The 19,820-nt window shown below is 37.3% G+C and overlaps 3 protein-coding genes across 4 annotated transcripts in view; 1 reads left to right on the forward strand and 2 right to left on the reverse strand.

The window, feature by feature from the left end:
• Positions 1–19,820, forward strand: part of LOC140171575 (neuronal acetylcholine receptor subunit alpha-3-like) — a 363,639-nt gene that overhangs the window by 198,712 nt on the left and 145,107 nt on the right. The window lies entirely within an intron of this gene.
• Positions 304–2,887, reverse strand: LOC140170923 (uncharacterized). Its single transcript, XM_072194121.1, has 3 exons — positions 2,504–2,887; positions 2,149–2,199; positions 304–1,202 (listed from the first exon to the last, which is right to left on the reverse strand). The coding sequence occupies exons 1-3, from the start codon at positions 2,841–2,843 to the stop codon at positions 304–306; spliced, it is 1,290 nt and encodes a 429-aa protein (XP_072050222.1). The 5' UTR covers positions 2,844–2,887.
• On the reverse strand, positions 15,362–16,048 carry LOC140170924 (uncharacterized). Its single transcript, XM_072194122.1, has one exon. It carries the CDS (start codon positions 16,046–16,048, stop codon positions 15,362–15,364), a length of 687 nt encoding a protein of 228 aa, XP_072050223.1.

Below are 19,820 nucleotides of genomic sequence, written 5' to 3' on the forward strand. Positions count from 1 at the left end.
CCATGCTCACCCATGCTAAAGCATGATTGACCATGGTATACTTGAAGTGACCATGGTCAACCATGGTCAAGTGAGGTGATGAACATGGCTGACCATGCTCACCCATGATAAAGCATGGTTGACCATGGTATACTTAAAAGTGACCATGGTCAACCATGGTCAAGTGAGGTGAAGACCATGGCTGACCATGCCCGGCCATGCTAAAGCATGGTTGACCATGGTATACTATGGTGACCATGGCAACCATGGTTGACCATGGTCAAGCCACCATGGCTGATCATCGCTGACCATAGTTAACCATGGTCAACCATGTTTTGACCATGGTTGACCATGGTTGACCATGCTAGCACGGTTGACATTTCGCCTAGGTCCTTTAGGTAACTGATCATCGTCTTGCCATAGGATACATAGCATTGAAAGAGTTAGGGGATTTTTAGACAGCCATGACAACGTAGAAGGTAGATTTGCTATTGCCTTTTCTAGATTCTTTGCACTCGTGTTTGACTTTACTTCTCTTTTTATGTACTCCGCTGTCGCCACATCTGGAAACCCTATCAAATCTACTGAAGTATAGCCTTTGTAATGCTTTTTGAAGTCATACAATTTCTCTGGTCTGGTGGTGACTATTACACGGCTACCAGATAACCATGTACCATTTAGAACAGCAGATAGACTCTTCCCTTTTCCCCTCCCCTCCCAATTTTGGTTCACCTCATCATAACCGTCCAAAAGAAAGGCAGTTGACTTAGCATTGACTTCCATCAACTTTTCAAGTTTCTCTCTTGGTTCACCTCTAAGCAACTGATCTTCTATAATCTGAAATACATCAGACCCTTGTTCTACCTTACACATATCTATTACAAAGAGGAGGTTTACATCTGAGACTTTATCATCCTTCCTCCAATTATAGGCTAGTCCATTGTGTATAAGTGTTGACTTTCCACTACCAGGGCTACCCACCACAACTACATGATTCTTGATTTCCTCTTGCTCTTCAATCTTCAACGACAGCAAATCAGTACAAGTTAAACTCACAGTTTGCTGGCTGTCGGATGATGTCTGTAACTGCAATTCAGGCTCCATAAATACCTTATCCGTATCGCGTGTTTCATCTACCATTGTTGGAAGAAATTGCATATGGCAATAGGTTTCTCTATACATGGTTTCCAGTTTTCCTGTGATGTCTTGTAAGTATGCGTCGCCTTCAAAAAGTGAGGAATAGATATTGAGAAAAAAACCGGACATAAAGATAAATGTGTATAACTCAAATGTGTAGTAATCATATTTTATAATAATTAATGTAAATGTTTACAAGACAGGGTAATTATTCTATCTATAAGAAGCTATGAATAAATCATTTTAATCGGTATTGCAATTCATGGTGGACGTAATTCTTTTATGAAAAGTTTGGGATCCTTGCATCAATATTACGATAATAAGAAAGAAATAAGAAAGAAAGAAAAAGAAAGAAAGAAAGAAAGAAAGAAAGAAAGAAAGAAAGAAAGAAAAAGAAAGAAAGAAAGAAAGAAAGAAAGAAAGAAAGAAAGAAAGAAAGAAAGAAAGAAAGAAAGAAAGAAAGAAAGAAAGAAAGAAAGAAAGAAGAAGGAAGGAAGGAAGGAAGGAAGGAAGGAAGGAAGGAAGGAAGGAAGGAAGAAAGAAAGAAAGAAAGAAAGAAAGAAAGAAAGAAAGAAAGAAAGAAAGGAAAGAAGGAAAGAAGGAAAGAAGGAAAGAAGGAAAGAAGGAAAGAAAGAAAGAAAGAAAGAAAGAAAGAAAGAAGAAGGGTCTATCTTGGCCGACCAAGCTATCCGTGTCTATATGACGGTTCGCATGATGACGCAATCGCATCACGTGGGATACCTGCGCTTGCAAATTGATGTTTTTTGATGCTTGGTACGGTTAGGGTTAATATTTCAGAAACAATGCAATGCATTCGAATAAATCAAATGACACATTTTTCGAAGAAACCATTTAACTCTTAAATGTTCCTAGAGCACCATCGTCTTGCGCTTTACCGGGTGCTTTACGACCTTTAGTTAACAGGTGACGTGGTATTTGGATGTTTTGCGCATGTCAACCATAATGCATACACTTCACCGCTAGCTAAAGGTCGTAACTGACTTATTCCTAAAATGAGAGTACTGTGTATACCTTTTGGTGTAGTGTCTGGCGGGTCCATTTTGGTGTCTATCTTCTCATGTGCTATTAAAATATAAATAATGGTGACAAACAGACAAACAGTAGTTAATTATCTATCATGTTTATAAAAAGTTGTATTGTTTTAAGCCTCTGCCATGCAACTTACCATTTAATATACTAAGTATTCTCTTGACATAACAACAACATCTTCAACAACATCATCATCATTGTCACCATTATCATCAACAACATCAACATGACACGGTACTATTGCTAAAAAATAAAATCCCCCCTAACACCTGGACGAATTCCAAGATTGTGATAATATTGCATGGGATATATTTTGTTTGACTTTATTTTGACTTACCACAGTAGGATATGTTGTTAATCTGATCACCATACACATTGTGCATTGCTCCTTGAACATTGAATTCCTTTTCAACGATATGACCTTGATTGGTCCCAATATTAATTCTTTGAATGGCAGTGGCTTCAATTTGGTTCATTTCAGGCGGTTTTGAGGGGTTGAGTTGGGTCATATCAGAAGCTTTCCTGACGACATCGCTTTGTTCTTGGGGTTCCATCTCCATCCCTTCATATTCAGGGATGTCCATAGCTTCGATTTGGTTCATTGTAGATGGTTTACTGATGACGTCACTGTGTATTTGAGCCTCTGTTTCTTTCTTGTCACCTTCTACGATGTCCATTGTAGTTTTCTTGTTGCTGGTTGCTTTTTAGATATATATGTTCTTCAGCAACTTCTTGACAAAGATATAAGTAACAAATGTGAAATTAATAATTGAACCTATAGGTAAATTGGGGTAAATGGAACGCTTAAGCAATAAATCACTTTCTGTGGTCAGGAGGGTATCCATATATGATTTTTGTTTGTTTCAATAAGTAGATAATATGTTTTTACAACTTGTTTTAACAGATAAACTCCCATTTTATGGCTTTGTTTCTTGTATCGGTCCAAATACATGCATGGTCATAGTGTTCCAGTTACCCCAACAAATTGGGGTAAATGGAACAGTGGGTTGAGTAATTGGAACAGGGCATTACTTGCAAGGAGCCTACATTCATAGCTATATTTACATTGAAAAGACATCAGAATATTTTATTTAACATATATTTTGTGACTAAACAAAAGATTAACAAAAATAATTTTGTTTTCATGTTTTTTTTATAAACATGGTAAAATAACACGTAAAAATACACTTTCTCTGGGTACATAACAGAGAAAAATGGTTTTCAGATTTTTAAAAAATCAATAGGAGGCCTAATCTACCATGAATTAGTTATTTGTAGTATATAATTTCATAATAATTAAACCAATTAGTAAAAAAAATATTAACATGTTATATATATTTGAAGTCAGTCAACCGTGTTCCAGTTACCCCAAGTGGATCTGTTGTGGGGTAAATGGAACACCAAACTAATTAATTAGCTAATTAGCATATTAATTTGCATAATTTCATCATTAAAATCTGCTATTTTATTGTTTAAAACATTTATGTTATTGTAGATAACAAACATATTGCCAATATTGTAAGACAACTCTCAGCACAACATTCAAATATTTAGGAATCAATACCCTTAAATTAGTAATGTTCACTGAACCGTAGCACCACTTCAAGGTCAGTGACAACATTTGAGATTTTCTTCCACTCAAATACCGAGTAAACCCACGCTTGGGGTATGAAACGAAAGCAGAACGTATGGCGTTGGGGTAAATGGAACAGTCGGTATGATGTTGCCCAATTTTTTTCTTGATTGAGGGAATTGTATTCTCAGCGTTCCATTTACCCCACCGTTCAATTTACCCCAATTTACCCATTATCGCATTACAAAACGTACATTTTGACGTTTGTTTCCCGTCCGAAGCATGTTCGGTTCTTGAGATATAATCTTTAGCAATATTATGGAATTTTCGGATATCTCGGATATTTTAACCACTGTTTAACACACTTTTTTTAAAAATAAAAAATGGAATGTGTTGATTTTAATATTTATTTTTGTTTTTTATTGATTAAAACCATATTCTATAAACCAATAAAATCATAACACACCTTTTATAAAAAATAAAAAATGGAATGTGTTGATTTTATATTCTATAAACCATTTAGTTATAACATCATGACGAAACAAAATAGAACTAGAAAGAGAGAAGATTTAAGGTGGTACTACAGAACCTGATAAATTTGTGATTAATTTTGCATTTTTCTCCAAAATTAACTACACACTGGTAACAAAAGTTATGTATATGATAGGGGCAAGGAATCCAATTATTTCACTGAAATTTCAGTGATTCAAGACAGGTGGTTCATTATATAGAAATGATGTACATTCTAGCGATACCTCTTTCTTATCATAAATAACGTACCGCTTGTCTTGTGTCACTAAAATTACAGTGTAGTAACTGGATTCCTTGCCCCCATAATATTCACAACTTTGTTACCAGTGTGTTATTAATTTTTGAGAAAAATTCAAAAATAGTCACAAATTTATCAAGGGGTCTAGTACCACCTAAAAGCATTTGGAAACAAGATCTACCACTAAGCCATTCTCAATAGAGTTTTGACAACGTAATAGATAATATTATTTATCCAAAGCAAATATATTGTATCTCCTAATAAAGAATTGTAGCTAAAAATCATGTGCCCATTGCGTAGAAGAAAACGAGCATATCTGCATGGTAAATAATACTATTGTATTTAAATGCATGACGGTTAAATATTATTATATTTCACTTTGCCACGTATATACCTTTGTTCATTATTCACCTAAGGGCAAATCTAACTTTGGTTACGGTTCGGTTGTAGAATATAATAATTGCAAATAACAAAGAACAACATTAAAGCGACGTGTTTTTAAACACGTCGCTTAAAGACAGTTTTGGTGTAGTTAATTACATATATTTAGAATAATCAATAATCTTCGAAAGTCTTCACTTTCTTTATGATTTTCATATCAGGTAAATTGGTAGGCCTATTAGAAAATAAAAGAGTAGACATTTAGTTCCGTGATATCGTAAATCAGTACACTGAAAACTTAAACTAGTCAGGCAGTTGCTTGACTAACTTAAAGCTAGTCAAGCAGGTTAGTCCAGCCAGCCTGACCAACCTAACGTTAGTCAAGTCCGAAGCTCAAGCTAGTCAAGCCTGATGGAGGCTTGCAATTTTGATAAGCTAGTCAAGCCTGCTTGACTAACTTGTAATGCGGTGCTTGACTAGCGTACAATATCGATGGCTTGACCAATTTGAAGAGACAAATCGGCTTGACTAGCTTTAGGTTGGTCAAGCCAATGACTTTCGTAACTTTCATTTCGCAATACAAAATTGCGCAACCGCTTTGAACATGCATGTTCAACACATAGGAAATTGCTATGAAATGACTGCCCCATTATACGTATATAGTTGTCTAGTAATAGTTATCGGAATGGAAAGTTTAGGATTGACAACCTGGCACTAGGATCATTGTTAACAACATTACTGTTTATATTTTTAAGAGCTTTCTGATGGTTTTAATGTTAGGGATATTTTGGATATCCACATGCGATTACTAGGTAAGCATACTAAACATGATAAGTACTGATAATAAGTTTCACGACTTGTAAGTGCCTGCATGGTCTAGTGGTGAGTGTAGAGGGTTTGTAATCTCCAGGTCCGAGTTCAAATCCCAAAGAAGGTAAATGGTCATAAATTTGCTGTAATCATGATAACCAGGTAAGAGGATTTTCTTCAAGCAAATATATCAGTTTCAAAACGCAACTCCTATGAGAATAAATCCCACCAGACAAGATAAACTTCCACAATTGACTTTTTTTTTACCAGTAACGAGGTTCGCAGCACACTAGTCAAGCAGCTGCCTGACTATCTTAGGACTGCTTGACTAACGTTAGGTTAGTCAAAATGGATACCATCTGGACTAAGTTACAGTTAGTCATAAACTAGTCAAGCGACTAAACTAAGCTAGTCAAGCAGGCTTGACTAACGTCCAAGCTAGTCAGGCAACTTAGTCAAGCCTGCTCGACTAACTTCAAAGTTAGTCAAGCACGTTAGTCAAGCAGGCTTGTCTAGCCTTACGTTAGTCAAGATGGGCACCATCTGGACTAACTTTACGTTAGTCAAGCTGACCAATTTAAGTTTTCGGTGTATGAAGTAGGATCGTTATACATTGTCTTCAACAAAACACGTCACAATGTAGTGCTGTTTGGTCAATCGCTGAGGGTTACCATAGTTTCTAAGGGCGAGAAAAACTTGAGCTACTGCACTGCTTATCTATGTTTGTTGTTTCCCATCCCCTAGAACGATGAAAGTCTCCTCCCCCTTGCCCCCACCCTCTCTTGAAAATCCTAGCTACGCTACTGGGGCGGACAGCGGTATTAAAATCAAGAAAATGGAAAATGAAAATGTAACAGCATCATCACCATCCGAATTTTATATTCACAACAACAAAGGTGAAACGTGAACAGAAATTAAAAATCTAATTTAAATACTATAATCAATTTAAGTATTTCTTGGCCAAACTGGAACATGCGCGTTGCGTCCATGTAGTGTACTAAGCGTGTACGCAGTGTAAGGCGCGTGTATACTTTCTTCTGTACCGCGCTATATTCGCGTGTGTTTATCGCGGAGCCACTAGCGTTCACAGTGTTCCAGTTAGGCCAAGAAATACTTAATTTGATTATAGTAACAAGTACACTATATGGTTAATATAAACATGAATTCTGAACAACATTATATATACAAGAAGAGTATTCCAAATTAAATGCCTCCCGATATGAATGTGAAATGCTGAATACATTAGATTTATAGCAGGAACAGTCCACCCGTAGCTCAACACATAGCTTACCATATAGAACTAGGTAGTGGCCATGATTTCGTCAGTAAATATCCGCAGCTTCTAAACTTGCAGTTACCACACCTCCAATATGATCATGCCACAAGAATGTAATTGATGTGAACGAGATTTTGTTTCCGCTCTATACAGCTTTTGCCAAAAGTTCAGTCATCAAGTGAAATTATAAGACTTTTAAATTGTCTGTCTTAACCATTGTATTATGTGACCATTCAAGTGTTGGAAAAATAACAAAGCCCTTTTTTGGCGGAAAAACCGCGGCATTGGCAATACTATAGTTACGGGTCATTAATTTCCGGGTTTTCCCCAAATTGATCACATATCAAAATAATCGTGATATAGTACATGGCGTGGTGTAGTGATATTTGAGTTAACATTTTGTCTTGCTACATAGTTAAATGATTTTGTTTCTATGCCCCTATGTCCCACGAGGGGTCAAAAGTCATAATGGGGACAAAATTTAAAATTTCTTCTACCACGTTGTAATATACCTCAATTGGTTCCTCTCATTAGTAGGAATTAAAAAAAGTCAATTGTCATAATTGCACTAGGGTGCTTAGTTCGGGAGTTACAGAGTAAATTATGTAAAATGTCAAATATCTCATGCACATAGGCCAAATTGTCACCGATTCAATTGTAACTGGTCTCAAATTACTTCTCTCGGCAAACGAAATAGGAAAATAATTTGTTTGAGAAATGTATATTACCTCATAAACGAATGAAATCATGGGTCAAAGGCTGCATTAACTCTGTAATTTCTATAAAATTATATCACGTTTTCCATCTTAAATATATGGCATCAAAAATAGATCTGTATGTGAAACACCCTTTTCCCATATCTGACTCCCGATTTTCGTGAGAGTATGGCAATCGCAATAGACATAACGACATTATGTGAAGTTCGCATTAGAGATACGACATTGTGCGAAGTATGTGAAAATGTTTTCTTGAGAATAAGGCGATCAAATTAAACAATGTTATAGATACGATGCAGATACGACAGTATGTGAAACGTAATTTTTTTTAATCCGCCATCTAAACATTATTACTTAAATAATATCTCACTAATTGTGTCATATTTAGTTTTGAAACAAATTTTAACAAAGCCTCTCATCCACCTTGTAAGGCGGCGTCAACTTCGCTTCCTTGGACACATCCTGAGGGCGCCAGTGGAGGAGCCCTGTAGAAGTTATGCTCTTTATGTTCCATCACACGATAAAATGAGATCAGGGCGACAAAGGACAAGCTATCTGACCTATATACAGAAGCTGCTAGGGGATATCAGCAACAATTTACAAGCATATGCTATAATTTCTTGAAGGAACTTTGTAGTCGCCCGCTCCGCAGCCGAATGAAACGAAATTTGGAAATTTGGTGTATTTGTAGCTGTAGTACACAACAATACAGATACATGTACCAAATATCTCAAAAATGTCAACAAATGTCGACAGTATGTGGTGCAAGCGATGACACAGCGTTTTATGTCTCTCCAAAGAACGAACTCGAAAGACTTCCAATTATGGGTTATGTATCAAATTAAATTGTTCACTAACTATATTTATTTTCCAACAATTGACATTTCATACACATTAACTATAGTTGTTTTACACTGATTAAACTACTTTTACATTTCAACCGTTGTTCTAATTGTATATTATCTTAATATATTCAATAATGTTTAATTACAGATCCAGATAACTTTATTACCGTGTCATTCCATCTCCTAATTTGTATCATAATGTATGAATTACAAGGGCTATGTTGTGAACATCAGCTAAATGTTTCTGTTACTTCAAACAACATGTTATGAACACAAAACTTGGTCAGAAGAACCATCTAGTTGCGTTTCATATGGATAGAACACAGTTTGGAATCAAAGGTCACTCAATGGTAATTTCGGTCATTATAGGGATACTTACATTCTTAACTATGATACACACATGACTGGTTACACTAGTTGGACGGGTCAAAGGTCATTCAGAGGTCATATGCCCAAGTTACCTCTTAATGCTGTCACAATAAGGTTGATCAATGTCAGCAGAGGTCATTCAGGGTTCAAATACTTAACTTTATCCAATAAAACTAAACTAAGTTCATAAAACAATACCGTCTAGTCTGTATTTTATTTGTTTCCCCACTTCAAGTTGGTGTACTCTTTTTCTTTCACCATATAAACACAGCCAAATTAAAAAGTCGCCACTAGATCCATCCCCATTTAATCAGAGTCTGATGAGTTTATGGCAAAATAATATATATAATAATTTTCTATACACTTTCCTTCGACAGTTGATACCAAATTTGATATCAAAGGTTTAATTATCGTGAGCATAGGAACCGTTGTTTGGAAATTTTAAAAATGACAAATTACGAATTGACCACGCAAAAGCCAATGCATGGTATCAGCTTATTATGTGGCCCGAAGCAACCCGTACAGGAATCATTGTACACTTGCCTGCGCACAATTAAAAGAGCGGGGTATTTGATTTGCATTTTGACAATGAAATTAGACCTCTCACACCGACACCGCCTGGCTAATAATTATTTGGTGCAGCAGAGACACTAAAATGAATACACGGGATCGATACACGTGAATTGCTATGCACGATTTTGATATCAGACGAAAATCTTCGTATACCGGGTTAGAAAATGATGAATATCTCCCGTAAATGATTTTTTTCTCAAGAAACCAGATGTGGTCTCATACACTTGAAAATACGTGTTGAACAGATATGATAGTCGCTAAAATGCGCTTTGAAAATTGGCCGTGCGCTTTGAACTCAAAATTTGACCAAAACTCTAATTTTATATTGCGTTGGTCCTGTAGCGTGTAGCGTGGTACTACAGCGTGTAGTACAGCTGCACTCACTACTAGGCAGTATAAAAGTCGATGACCATTGACCTCAATGGGGTATACAAGCTTATTCACGCACAACCAAGATCAATTACCCGGCTATTGTGTGTAGCCTTAGTCATGTCCCTCGACTAATTCTTCGTCTCAAAGAGCTTCAAAGGTCTGAACCAAATGGCCAATCGTGGCTGTGGATTCAACTTACCATGGCGATTTATGCCATGAAGATATAGGGTCGATGACACTGTGCCTCTCAGATGCCTGTAGATGTGTAGATGTTGAGAAGAGATGGTTTATAATCGATTAACATGCCGGCCTATTCAGGCGACGTAATTCTTGGTACAACTCCCTATGTCATTTTTAAAATTGCACGAATTTCCAAACAACGGTTCCTATGCTCACAATGATTAAACTTTTGATATCAAATTTGGTATCAACCTTCGAAGGAAAGTATATAGAAAATTATTATATAAATTTTTTTTGCCATAAACTCATCAGACTCTGATTGAATGGGGATGGAACTAGTGGCGACTTTTTAATTTGGCTGTGTTTAGTTAGGTTTAAAGGATGACTCCGGCAATCGCAACATCATGCCTTATATGTTAGAAAAATAATTATCAAGCACGAATCACATGCTTTTATTTAAAACAATCTCATATTGACCATAAAAATGAATAAAAACACCCCGGCTCTCAACACGCGATAATCAAAATTCCCGCGCCGAAATTGTCCTGTGCAATGACGTCGTGGTTATTTGTGCTCAATTGTTTTCAGCCTTCATTGTATTACTGGGACGTCATTGCACTAGACAATCTCGGCGCCCTGGAATTTTGAATATCGCGTGTTGAGAGACGGCTGTTTGAATTCGTTTTTATGGTCAATATGAGTTTGTTTAAAATAAAACCACGTGATTCGTGCTTCATAATTAATTTTCTAACATATGAGGCATAATGTTGTGATTACCGGATACATCCTTTAACCCTATTCTATTACCCCCACAAAAATGGTATATTTGAGTGGTGTGGGGGCATCATATTAACTACTGCATTGCAGTGTTATCGGTTGGGTAAAAACCAATAAGTGGCATACCATTGGCAAGCTTGGACTTAAGCTTTTAGAAAAACAAGTTTAATAAATAATTATGTAAATTTTATGCAAATTAGCTCATGAATAATTATTGAGCTCATAGCCAGATATGATGAAAACATATTTTGATTTACATTTTTGAAGTGTATGAGTACATCTATGTGGCATTTTCTTGCAGTTTTAAATACACTGCCGTGTTTCTACATAAAATGAAAGAAATCTGAGTTAACTTGGATTATATTTAAAAAGTTTGAAACATTTTAAACCATTTTATGATGTGTAAATGGTAGTTACATTAGGAAAAAGGTTTTTGTTGATAGAGAAGTGATAAATTATCAAAACTTCAAAAGATAAGACCCTATTTGTGTAAATATTTTTTACATGCATATTAAGCCATTTCGTGCCATATGGCACGAAAGTGATGGGGGGGGGGGGTAATATAATAGGGTTGGGCCACGTTTTACTGACAATTTGCTTTGAACCAATGCTGACTTTTTTCAGCTCTTCATTATCAAATATTATTTGACTTTTAATGTTTTCATATACGGATTTGTGGTATCATCTGGAATTAACATAAATTCGTGCATGTAAAAGTTGTATCCAGAGGCTTCACTAATGAGACACTGAGAACATACTACAAAATCTTTGGCCTGACAAATAAGGAAGTAAAGATGTCACTAGACACTATAATATCAAAAGTGGCGCTACGAGCTACCTATACGTTGTGGCTGGCGAGAAACAACAAGACGTTTGGTAGTTGGGAATTAGTTGCAGAACCACACATTCCTCCTGCTGAAGAAGACCAGGAGGACATTCCAACAGTACATCTAATTTGAAGGCTAGGACCATGTGTCAGTGTCCTTGAAAGGTGCTTGCATTTTCTTCAAAGGGTTCCATCTTGCAAGCCCGGCCCTATGGACTATATCCCCAAGTGACTATAAAGGTCACGTATGGGCATTAACTTGACAAGTTGCATTAATACATCTCATTAACTGCAGCCAGGTCAGCAAGCCATATCTTTTACTTGTTCTCATTCCTTCAAATAACTCCAGTTAGCAAGATTTAGTGTTGATTGCAGCTGCTTGGTAGGGTTGGAGGCACCGGATCCCGTCCGCTTACTACAGATTAGGCTGGTCATCTGGCGGTGATGGGGTATCCCCATGGGCAAGTGTCTTGCTTTGCCGTGCTCTAGAATGGGTGCTAACTGGTGCTTGATCTATTATTTTGGTTAGCTGGCATGTGCCCGACACATGTTCGGAGTTATTCAACCAGAAAATCCTTTTGATGTCATGACAGTATCTGCAGCTGGAGAGGGAGGGTTACCGGGACCAAAGCGCTCAACCAACCGCCGCCAGTCACAAGTTAGGGCAGTAATGAGTGTCGCAGTAGACTGAAAGAATTGACAACAGGGTGCAGTATAACCTGGGCTTGAAAATCCTAATACCATCAAGACTGTGCACGTCTTTAAAAAACGTCGATACAGTTCAAGTCCGGTAGCGGCCACATCCGGCCATGGTTTTCAATCTCAATCCTCCTAAAGTAACAAAGACAAATATATGAAGGTATACAATTTTGGAAAGGGAATAATGAAGGACTTCTTCGAAATTTGGAGAAAAATCCAAATATTTGATCATAAAGGTCCAAAATGTGGTTTATTCATCCAAAATGTTCGGTCTACCATAATTAGTCACGATTAAATTAATGATCAAAATTAAACTTGAAAAGGCCCATTGTCACATAATGATCGGATTTTGTTAGATGATGAAAACACCCACTCCTTCAAATCCAGTACCAATCTATGGTAATAAAGCCTTCACATTTAAAATATTAGTTTCAGTCTCTCAAGGTGTGACAGAATTTCTTTAATTTTTGATCCCTCATCTGAACTAATGCTATTCCCAGCCAAGTTAAGATGCTGTAGTCCTGGTGTGTGTTTGAATGACTGAGCCAGCGCCGATACCCCATCTGAACCAATCATATTCCAAGTCAGGTCAAGATACTGTAGTGCTGTTGTGTGTTGGAATGCCTGAGCCAGTGCTGACGCCCCATCAGAACAAATCCTATTTCCAGCCAAGTTAAGATGCTGTAGTGCTGGGGTGTGTTTGAATGACTGAGCTAGTGTCGATGCCCCATCTGAACCAATCATATTATCAGCCAGGTTAAGATGTTGCAGTGGTGAAGTGTGTTTGAATGACTGAGCCAGTGCTGATGTCCCATCTGAACCAATCATATTCCCAGCCAGGTTAAGATACTGTAGTTCTGGAGTGTGTTGTAATGACTGAGCCAGTGCTGACGCCCCATCTGAACCAATGCTATTCCTAGTCAGATTAAGATGCTGTAGTGCTGGGGTGTGTTTGAATGACCGAGCTAGTGCTGATGATCCATCTAAACCAATGTAATTCTCAGTCAGGTTAAGATGCTGTAGTGACGGCGTGTATTGTAATGACTGAGCTAGTGCTGTTATGTCATCGAAACTAATGTAAGTATAATTCAGAACAAGATGTTGCAGCTTTCCTGTGGAACCACGTAGTAGTGCAGTTACTTTACTACCAGGTATACATCTGGAAATCGTTACATTCCGAAGCGACGTCAGCATCACATCCTTTTCCCCAATTTCATCCTGCAAATTAACATTAGTCAGGTGATACTCTCTAAGTTCAGGAAATTGTTGGACAAGATTTGCCAAATTGCCACGAAACACCACACCTTCGAGACTACATTTTTTGACATTTTCATTCACGTATTTTTTCGTTACGTTCCCAGAAACATACACATTTTTTAGAGTTATCTCAGAGAGGAGATCTTGACTGCTGCACATTTTTGTAAATGCCTGTAGGTTCAAAGCACATCCGGATAGCAAAAGCTTTGTTATAATGTTTTTTGGTAAGGGAAACGAATTGAAACAGTAAAACGATAGGGCTTGTTGTAGAGCACGCAGACGTTGGTAATACTCACGTCGTAGTCCCAACTCAGGGGCACTTAAACAGCTTACATTAAAGATAGGCTCAGTACCCCCAGTTCAGTGATAATTCAATAGGCGCATGTGCTCTAGAAAGTATCCTACTCAAAGATGGTTCAAGTGATCGATGTCTAATACTTGCACTATTTTGGACAACCAACTTATTCACTGAGGCAATTGTCACTTGTGGCAAAGCCACTCCCGCAGTTTCAGATATGCCCACGTGCTTATATCCTACATATGGGCTACCCAAGTATGGGGCAACTGATGTCAAAGAAGTATCAAGTGATTGACTTCTCCATACCCTAACACGGACAATGGGTTTATTGGATGAGGTGACAGGAAACGTTGTACTTCGTTCTGTTTCTTCAACTAATGTCACTGTGTCCAGGGTCACAGTAAACGGTATCACCTGGTTGGAAAGGAAAATTAGCAAGTCAAGCTCGGGTAGTTGAAACCGTGAAAAAATGACCTTAATATGTGTACGTTGTTGACGTCTTCCCTCTTGACCCTTCCGACAATTTGCTAACCTCAGATTACGTAGAATCTGTGAGCAAGACACTTGTGAATCTGGAGAAGATGAAATCAGAATCAATCTGCTAAGATTTGGCAGGGACTGTACAAGGTTTGTTTGCTCTCGAGCTAGTGAAGGGCCAATATCAATTTTTGTCTCAAAATTGATGACAGCAAACTTGACATTAGATAGCCAAGAATGTGCATAATTTTTGGAGATGAAGTATTTGATGACAGAGGATATTTCCTTGTCAACAGGCCAATTTCCATAATTCATCCGTATCCTTTCAAATAAGGGGCTGAGAAGGGCATGTAGTTGTGGGCTAGTTTGCATAAAGTCCTCTGACCTCTGCGACTCGGCCTCAAACAAAAGAAGGAGAGGAAGTTTCCACGGATAAGCAACACGTGGACCTGCACCAAATATGCATGTATCCTCACTTCTTACGTCAACTACTGTCTCACGTACTAGGTGCTTCAGTATGGGTGAAGCAGCTGTCAAGCTAATACCACAACAAAACTGGAGTAAGCTCTTATTATCATCAACCTGTTTTATGGCTAATAAGAACTCAACTTGATTTGTATCCGCCATATCTGCAAGATACGCAGCAGCACAAAACTCCTGAAAACTTTTGTGTATGGGAAACGTCAGGAATTCTTTTTGCTTAAACCCTTCACGTTTTTTGTGGGTTGAACAAATTCCTAAACGTTGGGATACTTGCAAATAGTTAGTCGGGACTTCTTCTATCGTAACTTTGTGGCCACAAAGATCTTGCAGTGCATATTTCCCCACACCTTGTAGAACTTTGTCAACGTTGGGGATGGTTTTGGGATAATTTGAATCTGGATAAGACCTTTCCATCATGAAGTTAATTACTTTATGATACAAGGACGTTACTCCTTTAGGTAACTCATCGTCGTCTTTCCATAGGATACATAGCATTGAAAGAGTAAGGGGATTCTTAGACAACCATGACAACGTAGAGGGAAGATTTGCTATTGCTTTTTTCTAGATTCTTTGCACTCGTGCTTGACTTTACTTCTCTCTTTATGAACTCCACAGTCGCTACCTCGGAAAATCCTATCAAATCTACTGGAGTATAACCTCGGTATCGCTTTTTGAATTCATACAACTTCTCTTGTCTGGTAGTAACTATAACACGGCTACCAGATAACCATGTACCATCTAGAACAGCAGATAGACTCTTTCCTTTTGCCTTCCCCTCCCAATTTTGAGATACCTCATCATAGCCGTCCAAGAGAAAAGCAATTGATTTAGCATTGTCTTCCATCAACCTTTCAAGCTTCTCTCTTGGTTCACCTCTAAGCAACTGATCTTCTATAATCTCAAATACATCAGACCCTTGTTCTACCTTACACATATCTATTACAAAGAGAAGGTTTACATCTGATTCTTTACCATCCTTCCTCCAATTATAAGCTAATCCATTGTGTATAAGTGTTGACTTTCCACTACCAGGGCTACCAACCACAACTACATGGTTTTTGATTTTCTCTTGATCTTCAATCTTCAATGACAGCAAATCAGTACAAGTTAAACTCACAGTTTGCTGGCTTTTGCATAATATCTGTAACTGTAATTCAGGTTCCATAAACACCTTATCCGTATCGCGTGTTTCATCTACCATCGTTGGAAGAAATTGAATATGGCAATAGGTTTCTCTGTAAAATGTTTCCAGTCGTCCTCTGATGTCTTGCAAGTATGTGTTGCCTTCACAAAAAAGAGGAAAATATATAGGAAAACGGAATTAAAGGTTATTTAATTTAAATGTTGTCAAAATTCAAATTGACAGTTTTATACATTACTTGCCCGACGTCGAGTCTAATGAAACCTTTAATTTACGAATACGAATTACGAATAAACCATTTTATCGACATTACAATAAATGGTAAAGAATATGAGATCTGTTCATTAATATTATGCAACTAAATGCAATTAAACATGTAACTGACGTCTTAAAACATGCTGCAGATACAAAGCCTCATAAATATGAAGCATAGATTTGCGTGTAAATTACAAATTAAAATTGTATTCAAACATACGTACCTGTATGACTGAAGTTATAATCTTCTAACTCCTCTGTATTGTTTTCATAAAATGTTTAATATTTCAGAAATAATTCATGATGCAATGCATTTGAATGAATCAAGTGACAATATACTTGCGAGGAAACTCTAAAATGGCCCAATTGTGGCAATGTAGTTGTGCTTTACGACCTTTAGCTAGCAGGTGACTTGTCATTTGCATGCTCTGCGCATCAAAAACACCTCCGCCCACCACTTTACCTGCTGCTAAAGGTTGAACTGCATGATTTATTCTTAAAATGAGAGCAGCGAGTATACCTTTTGGTGTCGTGTCTGGCGGGTCCATTTTGGTGTCTCTCTTCTCATGAGCTATTAAAATATAAATATGATGGCATAAGTTAATTATTTATAGAAACAACTATTGTTCTCAGCTTCTGTGTTGCATTTGTCGTCTATTAACTATAGAATTACATGGAATTTTAATCGACTACTTCTTTTGTGTGATTGGTTTGAGAAGCGAGTATGGAGCATACCGTCAACCCGCGCATTATCGGTCTCACCAGAAACCGATGAAACTGCATTTAGTTTTTAAGGGTTTACGAATGTTTCTTTCTTCATGTTCTTGTGGGTACGTTTTTAAAGACGTTTTAAAACAGTACATTACCTCATTATTACCACTCATTGGTGGCGCTACAGAGGGACAAGGGATGCATTTGCCCCTAAATATTGTTCTTGCCCCCTCCCCCTCCCCCAGTTTGCCCACCCCTCATTTTTGAGGTAAAACCCCTAAAATTCGTAAATGTCCACTTTTTGCGGCAATTTTGCGCAAAATTTGTCGATCCCCCCCTGAAAAAACTCCTGGTGTCGCCACTGTTACCACTATGTATACTACATGTATTAGTAGTAAGTAGAGGTTTGATTATCGTCATCATTATCATCAGCATCATCAACACCACCACAACTGTCGCCACCATCATGATCATCATTGGCATTATTAGTATGCATGACGCGGCAGATAAATAAAATTGGTAATGGCAGGAGGTTTTTTTTTTCTTGTTAAGGATGAGAAGTTCTGATAATTCCAAAAGTTTAATCACTGATTATTACAGATGTGTTAATGCCGACTTATCCTTTGACTATGGTCACACACGTGAATCACTTACCACAGTAGGATATGTTGTTAATCTGGTCACCATACACATTGTACATTGCTCCTGTAACATTGAATTGCTTTTCAACGACATCACCTTAATTGGTCCCAATATTAATACTATGAAATGCAGCATCGTCAACTTGGCTCGTTTCAGATGGTTTTGGGGGTTGTAGTTGGTTCGTGCCAGATGATTTGCTGACAATGTCGTTTTGTTCTTTAGCTTTCATTGCCTTTCCTCCTTCACGATCAGAGAGCTCCTCAGCTTCCATTTGGTTCATTTTAGATGGTTTACCGATGGCGTCATATACTATGTCCTCCATCTCACATTAATTCAACGTTCATGACGTTATCCACGTTATCCATTGTAGTTGCTGATGATCTATTGTCGTTCTTTTCAGCTGCTTCTGGGTAAAAGATAAGTGAAGGAACTTATGTTAGTCAACCTGTTATGTTGGGTTAAATAAAGGGCCCGGTCAAAGGGCTGAAATTGATTAGGTTATATACATCCCATACATGTATAAAAGTATACAGTGTAAAAGATCACGAACCATGTGGCGTTATGCCCATTTGCACTTTAAACCCAAGATAAATATAGCAAACAGAACTCAATATAATTATCAAGATAAGGTCTGTTTCAAGTCATTATAATTACATACCGGAATTAATGAACTTTGACCCCGACTGTTGATAAACACTGGCTTTAGCACCATCTGATTATTGGCCCGTCAATAATATTGATTCGTCGTACTTTACAGGACACAACGTCATCATTCTTATATCTTCGTGTCAAAAATTGCCGTGATAGTACGGCGAATCCTCTAGTTTTTCAAAAGCTACGCATGGCGATTTTGTTCGAGATAGGCCGAGCGACTCAGGCTAAGCATACCATATGCACACGATATGAGATACCACATAGCCTGCAACAGTTTTTCTTTTCTATGTTTTTACGATTTGCGCATGATCAAGTACCCCATATGATATTGCCATTACAAGAAAATTCTATTTTTGTCAGGTAAACCCCTGTTTTTGTTTCCAATACACTAACTGGAAATACAATACACTAATTAGCGGGGATTGCTGTTTGCTGCAGATATATTTTACTGCATTTTATCGTCAAAATTGTGATATACTGTTTGAGAATTACAATTATATAAAGGAACACGTGTACAGAATATTAAAGCACAAGTCTATACAATGTACTTTATCAATACACTATACCACTTTCTTTATCTGCGTCCTATATTATAAATATAAATTTAATACTCCGTTGGTGAGCGACGGGCGATTGGTATTTCACCGAACGTAAGAAATCTGATTGGCTAAAAATCGATCGCTAGATCGCTCAGTGGTGGAGTACAAACTCAAAATGGAGAGATGTATTCAATTCGATTGAAGTCAATATTCTATTATTGACGCAGATAAAGAAAGTGGTCTAGTGTGTTGATATAGTACATTGTATAGACTTTATAATATAGGGTGTCGACACTGTGCAGGAGGCATTTAATTTTTTTAATGCAGTGCCTTTGCTATCAGCTTATTAGTGAGTGTTTGCTTGACAAGGACTATTATCAGTGTGTAGAGAGACCCTGGGATTTTAATTGTGATTGAAATATTGCAGCACGATGTTATCAACGTTCAACACTAGACCCCTATGTAATATTGGATATCATTATAGTAAACGGGGCGTTCACTAAAGCGGGAGGAATCACTGAACACGTGACATACTATGACAATTGACGCCGATTTTATTACCTGCCCCTCTCAAACACACATACCAACCTCCACATAAAGAAAAATGATTTAAAACCAAGGACAATATACCCAGTCAAGTTGAAATAAGAGGAGTTGGAAACAAACATACCGATGTAAGCATAAATTGTTAAATGTTGATTATACAAGTACATATAAATTTTAATACAAAAGTAATGTTTTTCTGCGTAGCTTTTTCTTTTCTTTTAGCTTCCTTTTCGTCTCTTTTGTTTTCCTGTATTACGTCCACTACGAATCTGGACTGCTGCAAGTTGTTTATGCTAGCATGCAAACCTGAAACATAAAATAGTAGTCATTGGGAGCAAAATTATGAAAATTATAATGAACAATCGCTCAAAATTAGTATTTTTAAAATCACTTAAGGGATCTAAAATGAGCATTTATTGCGTTTCGACAGTATTTTTGTGGGACATGAGAGCACCTCAGACCTATCGAATTGCATTCTGAATACG

Source organism: Amphiura filiformis, chromosome 15 (assembly GCF_039555335.1).
Source record: "Amphiura filiformis chromosome 15, Afil_fr2py, whole genome shotgun sequence".
Classification (NCBI taxonomy): Eukaryota; Metazoa; Echinodermata; class Ophiuroidea; order Amphilepidida; family Amphiuridae; genus Amphiura; species Amphiura filiformis.

What these genes read in the sequence shown, in the direction of transcription:
- LOC140170923 (XM_072194121.1), bottom strand. Translation starts at nt 2,843, where the DNA reads ATGGACATCGTAGAAGGTGACAAGAAAGAAACAGAGGCTCAAATACAC. An exon ending in TAACAACATATCCTACTGTG is followed by an intron (nt 2,200 to 2,503) that starts GTAAGTCAAAAT and finishes ATATTTTAATAG; the next exon opens with CACATGAGAAGATAGACACC. An exon ending in GCCAGACACTACACCAAAAG is followed by an intron (nt 1,203 to 2,148) that starts GTATACACAGTA and finishes CACTTTTTGAAG; the next exon opens with GCGACGCATACTTACAAGAC.
- LOC140170924 (XM_072194122.1), bottom strand. Translation starts at nt 16,048, where the DNA reads ATGGTAGATGAAACACGCGATACGGATAAGGTGTTTATGGAACCTGAA.